At 41.2% G+C, this 12,300-nt stretch overlaps 1 protein-coding gene across 2 annotated transcripts in view; it reads left to right on the top strand.

Annotated features, from left to right (window-relative positions):
- Positions 1 to 3,071, top strand: part of txndc11 (thioredoxin domain containing 11) — an 11,332-nt gene extending 8,261 nt beyond the window's left edge. For both annotated transcript variants that reach the window (XM_016552970.1, XM_016552971.1), the window contains 4 exons: positions 1,057 to 1,199; positions 1,393 to 1,505; positions 1,588 to 1,668; positions 1,748 to 3,071. In XM_016552970.1, the coding sequence (XP_016408456.1) occupies positions 1,057 to 1,199; positions 1,393 to 1,505; positions 1,588 to 1,668; positions 1,748 to 2,447 (1,037 nt within the window). In that variant the 3' untranslated portion in view covers positions 2,448 to 3,071. The remainder of the gene's footprint in view (positions 1 to 1,056; positions 1,200 to 1,392; positions 1,506 to 1,587; positions 1,669 to 1,747) is intronic.
- The last annotated feature ends 9,229 nt before the right edge of the window (positions 3,072 to 12,300 follow it).

Here is a 12,300-nt window from a genome sequence, read left to right as displayed (position 1 = left end):
CACTCACTCACGCTCACACGCTTACACTCACTCACGCTCACACTCTTACACTCACTCACATACTTGCTCACACTCACGCTCACATGTTTACACTCACTCACATACTTGCTCACACTCACGCTAACATGCTTACACTCACTCACGCTAACACTCTTACACTCACTCACATACTTGCTCACACTCGCTCACGCTCCCAAGCTTACACTCACTCACATACTCGCTCACACTCACTCACGCTCACACGCATACTCACTCACGCTCACACTCACTCACGCTTACACTCACTCACGCTCACGCTTACACTCACTCACTCACATGCTTACATTCACATACTCGCTCACACTCACTCACGCTCACACACTTACACTCACGCTCACATGCTTACATTCACATACTCGCTCACACTCACTCACGCTCACACACTTACACTCACGCTCACATGCTTACATTCACATACTCGCTCACACTCACTCACGCTCACACACTTACACTCACGCTCACATGCTTACATTCACATACTCGCTCACACTCACTCACGCTCACACACTTACACTCACGCTCACATGCTTACATTCACATACTCGCTCACACTCACGCTCACATGCTTACATTCACATACTTGCTAACACTCACACGCTTACACTCACTCACATACTTGCTCACACTCACTCACGCTAACACTCTTACACTCACTCACATACTTGCTCACACTCACTCACGCTCCCAAGCTTACACTCACTCACATACTCGCTCACACTCACTCACACTCACTCACGCTCACACACTTACACTCACGCTCACATGCTTACATTCACATACTCGCTCACACTCACGCTCACATGCTTACATTCACATACTCGCTCACACTCACGCTCACATGCTTACATTCACATACTTGCTCACACTAACACTCTTACACTCACTCACATACTCACTCACACAAGCTCACACTCTCACGCTCACTCACTAACTCTCATTCACACACTCGCTCTCACTTGTTCACACTCACACACGTTTCTGCAGCAGTATTAATTGTTCTCTCTCTGTGTGGAGCAGAGGATTTCATCCAGAACTTCAGCGCGACCTACAGTCCTTTACACAGACATCTGGTGGGACACAAACAACAGCAGCAAACACAGTCCCTCATACAGGAAGTGACCTCAGACAGCTTCCTGCACACCGTCATGGACTCACAGAGGGTGAGAGCAGCTGCTCTTTATTAAAGCTTTTATCTAATGTAAAGAGAGTATGAGTGATATAAGCACACAATCAGCCTAATACAGCAAAGTCAATATATTATTTAGAATAAATGTCTGTTCACAGCAAGATCAATAACTATATTAGCGTCCAGACCAGCAGACGATAGCTGTGATGTTCTCCGTCTCTCATCAGGACGTGCTGCTGCTGTATTATTCGGTCTGGTGTGGTTTCTGCTCAGTTCTCAATCACGTGTTTCTGCAGCTGGCTCGTCTGTTCCAGGGAAACAGCGCCCTCACGGTGGCCAGGTGTGGAACTGCACATTACGCTTCACCTGACAGTGCATTCAGGAGTGACTGTGAGTCAGTGTGTGTGTTCTTGCTGTTTCAGAGTGAATGTTGGCCGTAATGATCTGCCCTGGGAGTTTATGGTGGATCATCTGCCGTCTGTGCTGTTCTTCCCCAGACACAGGTCACAAACTCATCATTCACACTCTCATGCTGGTCAAACCTGTGTCTTGTCTATTCTGAATCATCACTGTCTCTCACAGGAAGCAGATGAGTGTGAAGTTTCCAGAAAACACACCCATGACAGTTCCCAACCTGCTGCGGTTCGTTCTGCAGCACTCTGACCACGCCCCATGGGAGGAGTCAGGTAGAGGGGCGGAGCCTCAGTCCCTGCTGGAGGCGGAGCTTCAGGCGTTGCAGCGGCAGGTTTTTTCTCTGCATCGGGCCAGAGAGCGTCTCTCTCAGCAGCTTTCGGTCCTGTGGAGGGAGAACCGGCGGCTCACCCTGCACACGCACACGCTGGAGACCCAGAATGCCGAGCTGCAGGAGCAGAGCGGGCGGCTGGAGACACTGTACAGAGAGAAAACACGGCAGCTGAGCGACACTGTTCACAGACTGCAGGAGCTCGCAGACGCGTCTGAAGAACTGCTGGAGGAGAACTCACTGCTCAAAGTGCTGTTAACTGTCCTGAGAGAGAGAGACGGATGGGAAGGAGACAGTCGAGACACAGACGGACAGGAAGAAGCAGACGGACAGGAAGAAGACAGACAGGAAGAAGACAGACAGGAAGAAGACAGACAGGAAGAAGACAGACAGGAAGAAGACAGACAGGAAGAAGACAGACAGGAAGAAGACAGACAGGAAGAAGACAGACAGGAAGAAGACAGACAGGAAGAAGACAGACAGGAAGAAGCAGACGGACAGGAAGAGGAGAGACAGGAAGGGAAGTGTGAAGCTTCCTGACAACAGATGATTATCATGCATAATCTTAAAGAATCTCACAAAACCTGTCAAGAACACATCCAGCTCATATTTCACCACAAAAGGAAATAAGGAATATTTTATGAAAATATATATATATTTTTTTTTGTCCGTTATTTTTAAATACGTATATTTCCACCCTGAATGCAAATGATCTCATTCTCATTACTGTATGTGAAATGAAGAAATATAACTTACTGCACCTTGTAAAGTGTTTATACATCATGGCGGTATTTATTGTGCAGATTTAATTAAAATAAATCATTATGTTACAGTTAAATTGTAAATGGCATTTAAAACATACAGAGAATCTACTGAGAATTGCCTTCGAAGTGAGAATTACAAGAAAAACAAAAACATCTGGACAAATTATAGAACTGAGAAGAGAGATTATTTACATTTCTATAATGAGCATTTGTTAGTTTAATTGTCATAAAAATGATAAGTCTTAAAAAGGTTTCTATTTCTCTGCTGAGTTTAATTTCTTTCTTGTTCTTGTGGATTTGGAGTGAAATGTGATCTGGACATGTTCTGATGATTAATTATGATTGTCGTTACAGACGTGAGTGATTGAAGACGTTCATTGAGAGACTGATGTAACGAGACTAATAACATTGAAAAACTGTTTAAGCAAGAAGTATTTCTGTTTATTTTGTTGAAATTATCTATTTTTCATTATGACTATGGTATTCTGGATTCTGGTTCAGTATTCAGAGAATTTCAGATTGTAAGGGTTAAATGAAAGAGAATGGTGGTGTGATCATCTTACTGACTCTGGGGTTTTTACTATCATTCGGTTACACTTTACATTAGTGCTGACAACACTGATGCAGTGAAAGTAAGTGAAGTTCCCGCTTATTTCTATATTTCTAACAATACAACTGTAGAGATATTGGTGGATTTTTTTGATATTTTTAAAGGATTCCCGGTTGCAACCCTGCTGAAAAAAACAATAGAACCATCACAGAAAATTCTAATGGTTTCCACTACAAATACCATTAAAAACATTACAAACCATCAACTTTTAACCATTAAAACCACCAAAATAGTTTTCTGAAGTGTGTTTTGGAACACATTCCATTAAGGTTTATTGGTATTAACAAGCCACCAATAGAAGGTGACCAATTACCAGTAGAGACCCACAGGCATCATTACAGTTTCCATTAAAACCAATACAAGTCCCATTATAACCAGTAAAACCATTACACATTTTGTGATGGTGTCTATTGTTTTCAGCAGGGAACAAAGCCCTAAATTGGTTGAGAACTTTGAAACATAGGTTTCAGAAAAAAACACACGTTTCCCCTTTCCATTAATTACTCCCCTTAAATCTCCAAGTTTTGTTATGCTCCTTTCAATCCTTAGTAACCATTTCACAAAAATGAAGAAACCAAAACTGCCGGATGCTGAACTTGAACACGTTAATGTTCGCTCTCTTTGAATAAAGCCTGCATTTGGATTCCCAACTCCGCTGTCGTCGTTACAGAATCACCAGCCACACCCGGATCCAGCGGCTTTATTCAGTGATCCAGGCCAGCCATGAATCCAGCAGCACAGTTAATGCGTCTCCGTCAAGGTGAGCAGCCTATTGAGGATCATGTGTTGGACTTTATTGAACTGGCTCTCTCAATCTCATTGAATGAGTTGTTTAATTATATTTTTTCATGGAGGGCTATCTTGAGCCGCTCAGTGCATGTATGCCATTGTGGCATCCGGACTGGTCCTTAGTGGATTATATCGATCTGGCACTTCAATTGAACGGCTCTGCATTCACCGTGGGTGTGGTGGAGGAGGACCGCAACATGGCCGCCACACCACAGCCTTCTACTGTCATGGTTACCTCTCGTCTCGTCCCATCATGTCCGCTGTTCCAGAGTCTCTACAAGATGGTGGCCAGTCCAGAGACATTTCATAAGTTGGCTACTAACCCAGAGAGACTCTTCACAAAATCCCGTCCCATCTCAGCTGATCTTCCAGAGTCCCATTTCGTCACATCTGCCATCTCGGAGCCACATCATGTCACGGTTATGGTACCACAACCCGCCACAGTCCTGTCAATAGAACCCGTTGCTAAGAGTCAGAGACTGGTATCCAGTGTGAAGGCCCCACCGCTGGTGTCGGTATGAACTGCTGGCATTCCTGGGGTCGCTATGCTCCCGAACCACTCAGTTTCAACACTCTCAAGTCTGCCGGTCGCTACTCAACCCAGTTCCCCAGGCACAGCGCTGTCAGTCAGAGAAGCCAGAGAAGGCTTCTGTTCCAGAGTCTAGCTCAGAGATGATTTCAGTCCATGACCACTGCCCCATGTTTATTTCCACTCCTGATCTCAGTCTTGTGTCTGCTTCAGCTTCAGAACAAAGCTCAGTGTTCGCTCCAGCCCCTGACCTTAGTCTAGCAAGGTCTTCAGCTCCTGAGCACAGTACAAAGATGGCTTTAGTTCTTGAATCTGCTCCCGAGTCCACTCTAGTTCCAGAGTCTGCTCTAGAATCCACTGGATTCTCTGAATCCAGTTCTGAGCCTCCACCAGCCCCCGAGTTTGCTCCAGAACTCACTCCTGTCCATGGGTCCGCTCCCGTGTCTGCTCCAGTCTATGAGTCAGATCCAGAGTCCACTCCAACTTACGAGTCTGTCCCAGAGATCACTCTGGGAGATCTGTCCCAGAGGTCCCAGAGATCACACCTCTGTTGCCCCTGAGGTGGTAACTTCTGTTGCAGAACCTCCTCTGACAGTAGCAGCACTCTTTTCCAAGCTCATGAGGTTCCCGGTCACCTCTGTTCCTACCACGGACACTATTTCTGAACTCTCCCTGTTAACTGATGCCTCTGTTACGGCCGTGAGTGCCGTCTCCGAACTATCTGTGTCTGTTGAAGCTTTTGTTGTTACTGCTGCAGAACCTCCAGAGGTGGCGGCATCCTCTGCAGAAACTAGTTTTGCCCTGCCTGTGTTTTGACCCCGGACTGTTTCCTTGTTTTTGATTGTTTGCTGCCTGCCCTGATCATTGCCTGTTTGTGGATTACTCTTTTGCCTCTGCCTGGGATATTACTGTTTGCTGTTTCTGGACCCTGCCTGTTTTGACCATGCTCTCTTTGAATAAAGCCTGCATTTGGATTCCCAACTCTGTTATCGCCTCCCTCGTTACATATGTGATGGGTGTAAATTTCCAAACCAAAGCTTCCAAATTCCTTCATTAAGGCTCTTTTTATGATTGTTATTGAAAGGTAAATGCAATGGTCACTTCAATAAAAGTTATTTTAGAATTTATTTGACAAGTTACCTGAAAATTTAACTAATTGAAATATCTTCAACATAACAAACTTTAAAGGTTTGTTAGTTTTTACCAAATGTCAAATGTGAATTAAAGACACAGAGGCTATATTTGAAAAAAGAAGACATTTTATTTATTAAAATGACATTTTATTTACATTTAATTAAAATAAAATTTTTATTTACATTTTTGCATTTGGCAGTTTTTGTATTCCTTGGGAATCAATCTCATAACTTTGGCGTTGCAAGCACCATGCTCTCCTTTTTTGGGCTACAGGAATGCTATGTCTTAACAGCTGTGTTTTTTTAGTATGAATCCTCCTTTTTAAAAATAAATTTCCAATTTAAAATAATGTGGCATTGATGTGTGGCTTCATGTCGGGTGTTTCATACGGCCACTTACACCGGATGCGAGTGGTGCGATGCGACACGACCGTAGAACCCATTATAATCAGTGATGCTGTCTACACTGGATGTGGCATGACGCAACACGATCAATCTCAACAGCAAACTGATGCCTTGTTCTAGTTATGATGTTCTGACACAAAGTGATTTGATTTGATTTGCAAGGGTCGCTTTGTCACGTCCAGTGTAGACAGACTTTAGACGATGCGAGTGTAGACATATGAGACAGTACTGTATAATGAGTGGAGCAGAGTGAAGGGAATTCACCCTGTGTTATGTTGTGACATGTCATTGTGAGAGTCACATCTTTGATAGCACACGTACGTCTCAGAAACGTCTATTTGATGTGTGTGTTTACATTCGGAAGATGTATTTTTTAGAGGTTTGCTTATCTGCAATACATCTCTGGGGCGTTTCCTGTCAGACATTAAATAGACATTTAGAAAAAATGTCAAGATGTTTATGTATGTAAGATTTAGAATGTATGTAAAACTGATATTTGTACACAGCAGATGCTTTCCAGATGAAGCACTCTTTATCAGACATCTGGGAACTCAACCCTTAAAATGCAGAGGCATCTTACTAAGTTTAGGATTAGGGTTATAAATGTGTGTTATAATAAAGACAAGCTTTGATCTATCATGGTGGTTTCAGGCTGTTGTTGTTCTCCTATTCTCTATCACAACCTGGGAAACACACAGGACACATAGGACAAAATTATAAATAAGAATTTATGATAAATATACAATCAATGACAAATGTTGGCAAAAAATATACTTTATGAATGATACTCTGAGTTTGTCATTACAGTAAGGTGCTTTACCTTTCCGGTTCTGGGTTTCTGTTAACAAGAGATGAAGCATGTTTAGTCAAACATCACAGATAACAACATGGTAAGTAATGCACATTTTGTATTCGAAACACCTTTTTCTTTTTCATCACAAATGAGTTTAACTGTTTGTATCTGATCTTCAGCAATATTTTGGCACTTACTTCTAAAGTTAGTAGGATGGTGAATACTGTTTCTCCTTTTGAGTAAAACACACAGAAGAAAATATGTATAATAACCAATTCACCAAACTAATTTTTTTTACAGTAAGTTGCCACACCAAAGCTCCAAAAATACAAAAAGAAAAAAAAAACCACTTCATCATTAATGTGTTTTAGGAAAGCTGTATTACCTACAACAGTTAGATAAACCAAAACAAACAAACAAAAAATCAAATCGGTGGTGCAACTACTGGCAGTGCAGGCAGAAACGGTGGAATACTGTAAATCAATCAAAAAATCTATTCCGAATTCATGTTGACTTTCAGTTTATATTTCATTTAGGAATTCTTTTCAGGTCAGTAGACCAGAGCTAAATTTATTCTGTGTCAAAAAAATGGCCAGACTGCATGTTTTATAGTCAAAGGAAATAAATAGATAGAAAAATACCTGCAGTTAACTTACCTAACAAGAGCGACGAGTGGCACAATAGCCACAATGCATATAGCTAGCAGAACACCGAGAGCAATGACGGCTGCTTGGCTGGAATCTCCAGAGTTTCCAGAACTGTCCTCCACTTTGATTTCCAGACCAGGACCAAAAACATTCACCAGTTCAGATGTTAAAACTTTGTGCTCACTGTGCACTTTCCTGTGGGAGTGAACATATATATCAGTGGTGGCTGGCTGGAAATAGTCTAGGTACGGCTGTGCCACATCCAACTATTTCAGCAAACATCCCAGTATGATTTAATGCTAAACAGCCAAAGTTAACAGAAATATATTAATACTTGAATCTGAGAGGCTTGAAACATATTTGAAAAAAACAACAACAAAAAAAACGATATGTCTAATCAAGCTCTGGATTAATTTGCGGATGATTCTCACAAAACTTTATTTTCAGCAAACTTTTTTTAAGGTTAATTAAAAATACTTTTTAATTTTCATAATTCACAATGTATCCAGTGCAACAGCAAAAACTATGAGGAAAAAAATAATAATTATTATTCTGTGTGTATAGCTCAGGGAGGGTGGTGCCCTAGCGCACACTCTATATTTGATTTGATAAACCTATATAAATCCTAATTTTGAGGTGGATACATTTCTGGATATTGTGATATTATCTTGCACTTGTCACAAAGTTCACATCCCTTGCTTGTTTCCTTGGACAAACATGGTTGGTAAACCAATAGACTTCATGAGCAATTGGATTTAAAATGGAAATGAATGTACTCAGATTCATTTTAGAACTGATGAATATTATAATTGATTTACAGCCAAAGTCCTGCCCACAAGGCTATCGGCTGCAACTATTATAAGTGTATTTATTATAATCATGTTTTTTGTTTACTTACATATACTGTATTTCCATGTACTCAGCTAGCTTCACATTGAAGATTAGAAAAATAAACTGATCTAAATGTAAATAAATTGACACTAGTTCCCAGCTTACTCTTTGACCTCCGTGGCTGGGATGACCGCACCACTGGGGTCCATGGCGATGAAGCTGACGTAAGTCTTGGCTGTAGTTTCTCTGAAAATGGTGCGCATCTCAATCCCATCCTCAGCTCTCACACTGAGGATTTTCACAGTCCAGCCTAAAGCTCTTTCCATGGAACTGAGAAAACAAACACACTATCAGATGGTGAACAGAACACATAACAATAAGAGCAGGTAGAAAGAAGTACCAATAAAACATTCAGTCTGATTTGTAAACCAGGGGAAATTTCATTTTTACATTTATTTTTAGACTAATTATTCTTTAAACATGTTTCCGCTTACTCTCTTTGCTTAAACACAATAACACTTCGCTTCACAAATGGAAATGCTCTTGCTCTTGTCTCAATAACAATGTTTCAATGAGATGACTCACTCCTCGATCTCTGGGATCTTCTTCTCCACTATGTACACGGGCTGGTTTAGGGAGATGACGGTGACGCTGTAATGGTGTACACTTTGTTTTACTTTGATCTGCGGGTGACAAACACAAGAACTCAATCTTTGCAATGACTGGTCTTTGTTCCTGCTCCATTCTAAATCAAAATGAGTAGTATTCTGACACAGCCTTGTAAAAGCTTTCTCTTTTTCTCTGTTCCTGCTCACCTGTACTGATGCAGTCATGGACAGTCCATGTTTATCAGTGGCTTTAGCCTGAAAGTTGAACAGACCGTCTCTAACACTAGATGCATCCAGTACGTAGATCTGACCAGTGCTTTCCTCCACATCCAGCAGAGATGTGGACTCCAGCAGTGAATACTGCAGTTCTGAGCTCTCGCCCACATCAGGGTCTGATGCCTGAGAGACAAACCACATTTACAAAATAAAATAAATCATGAAATCAGTTCTAGTCCATTGACAGCCCTGAAATATACAGCTGTGATCTTCGTCGTGTAATGGTGTTTTGGGGGGAAACATTGCAGACACCAACATTTTATATGCCAAGAGAAAAATAGTAAGTCTGATCAGTTTGAAAAATAGCAGCATGCCTCTTCTTAATCATTCATGTCCATAGCACAGGATGAGTTACATGCTGAAATGTATTCAAGGGTTTGAATAAATCACTCGCCCTAAACATGAGCAAAAGTAACAGAAGAAACGCCACTATATATAAACTAGATTTGAGTACATACAACACTATAACTGATGCCTTCAAGCCACCACAGAGATTCACTTACCTGGACCTTCACTATAGGGAATTTGTATGGAGCGATACTGAAAATTTCTGCTTTATATAGTTCATCGTCAAACACAGGAGCCTCATTCACGTCCTCAACCTGAACTCTGACCTGAAGATTAAGTGAAAGAAAGTCAAATGCTTTGTGTCAGCTGTCTTCTAAGAAGAAAAGCTTTGGCTTTGACATGCTTGGAGAGTAATGTACAACAGTAATTCTATGCACTTTTAGCTACAGAAGCTTGTTCCATTGGATTCTTAAATGTTTCAGAATGCAAATGCAATGCAAGTACTTGTTGCATTCCCAGTGTTGCTTCAGTGGGGGATGCATGAAATATCACCTTGTGTAGGTCAATTACTGCCAAAGTTAAACAGTCCTCAAATATTAATCTGATGTAATGATTTGTGACGACTACAGTAACTCAAGAATGCCCAACAGAGCAATGTGTTTGTGTAATCGTGTCGTTTGTTTCTGGTCTTATTTGCAGTAAGAATAGTACCGTTGTCTCTGCTGTGTTTGGAGGAGCTCTGGAGTCTACGGCCTCTACTGTGAGGATGTACCACTCCTCTTCCTCCTTGTCCAGTGCTCTGAGAGCTTGTATGGTTCCTTCACCATCCACAGAGAAGACATCCTCATGTGACTTCATGTTATAGCTGACTGTCACCAGTGGACTCCCTGTCAATGCCTTGACTTTGCCTACTGTTGTGGCCTCAGGTTCGTTCTCCCTGATTACGAAGTTGTAGGAGGAGCTCTGAAAAGCCACACTCTCGTTGACAGTGGAAATGTGAAAGTAGATCAAGACTTCAGCTACAGAGAGAAAAAAGATGTTAGTTTTGACATGTTAGTTCTGTTGAGCCCAGTTCATTTTTACAAGCACACCAAGGGCATGCATTTGGGTCACATGTGTAACACGACATGCACGCAAGCTGCATAGATACAAAAATTAAGATATCATGACTGATTATAAAAGTATTTAATATGGAGCTAAAATAGTCTGAAAATAATTCATTTGCAAAATTTGATTCACAAATGTGCAAGGTAATTCACAATCACAAAGAAGGTTTATATATTTGAAAGTCTCAGAATAAACGCATACAAACTGATAGTGATCCACACGCACGACGATGATTTGCAATTGAGAGTCAACAATCAATTTATACACACAGAAACATTCAGAAATGTGCAAAAATACCTGTGTATTTGGTGTCAGTGTAAATTTGGTTGTGCATTTGCAGATCATATTTTTTTGAATATGAATTAGGTTATGAATTTGTGAATTGCTTTAATTTTGCATTACATTCATTTTGAGACTATTGTAGCTCCATATGTTATTTTCAATCATGTAAAATTGCCCCGAGTTTTTAGTTTATAAAGGTTTTGTGCTTGCGTTAACACTAGCACTGTATTAGCACATTTGTTTTGCTTCTTTGTTTACATTTTTACAGTATATACTGTAGGTGGGACCCGCTACTAAGGAAGATCAACAACAGCCCAAACCTTCATCAGACTGTGCTGGTGTTCCATGATCTGTCGCTATAGCAGTCAGGGTTAGCTGTGTATCTTCTGTGACCTCGCTAAGGTCAGAGGTCAAAATGATGTCTCCTGTTTCAGCATCCACTGCGACCATGGAAGAGTCTTCAGAGAAACTACAGAAAAACAACATTTATGTATCAGGTTCATGTTTTTAAGAATCTTTTAATGGAAGTGTGGTTTGACGTCTCGGAGGTCTTGATTGTGAATCTTGAGCTGCACCTGTAGCTAATGACTGTGTTGGATCCGGCGTCTTTATCTGTGGCAGAGACTGTCAGCAGCACCTCTCCAACCCTGGCGTCTTTAACCAGAATGCTTCTGCTGTAGGTGTCAGAGCTGAAGACTGGAGCGTTGTCATTGACGTCTGTGATACTGACCCTCACTGTGGTGATGTTCTGCAGAAAATAAACACAAGCAACACTTTTGTAGCAGTAGCACAGACCAGAAGCCCATATTTGCTAGTATCTCACTTAATGTGAGGAATTAACAGTAATGCACTTATGAAGACTGAGCTAGAATCAGGTAGCCAGACTTCTGAATAACAGTATACAATCTAGTAAAGAGTGCAGATTCTTCTTGTTTATTCATGTGTCATTTACAGATGGATAAATCCCAAATTCAAATCGAATATAACTTTTAGGACTAAATGAAATATGCAGGTGTGCTCAAGGTTTTCTTCTTTTGCGATGCAAACAATGCCTCAAACGAAGCTAAATAAGTGTACGGTAAATCGTGGCCACGAACAAATTGGCACAATGTGGCCAAGATTTACCTAAAAACGAGGAAATTAATAAATCATGGGAATTAATTCTTAATTTCTGACCACGAAATGAAATGAATACTGTACATTTAGCTGTGGGATTGCACTGTCCATGGCAACAATGAGCACATCATACACGTTCTGTGTCTCCCGATCCAGCTCATCGATAGCTAGTAGAGTCCCATCCTACAAGTGAAGGAAATAACGTTTTTTTTTTT

Source organism: Sinocyclocheilus rhinocerous, unplaced genomic scaffold (genome assembly GCF_001515625.1).
Source record: "Sinocyclocheilus rhinocerous isolate Xijiao unplaced genomic scaffold, SAMN03320098_v1.1 scaffold2995, whole genome shotgun sequence".
NCBI classification, from domain to species: Eukaryota; Metazoa; Chordata; class Actinopteri; order Cypriniformes; family Cyprinidae; genus Sinocyclocheilus; species Sinocyclocheilus rhinocerous.
Note: the sequence above shows the minus strand (reverse complement) of the source record. Positions and strands in the feature narration are given on the sequence as shown.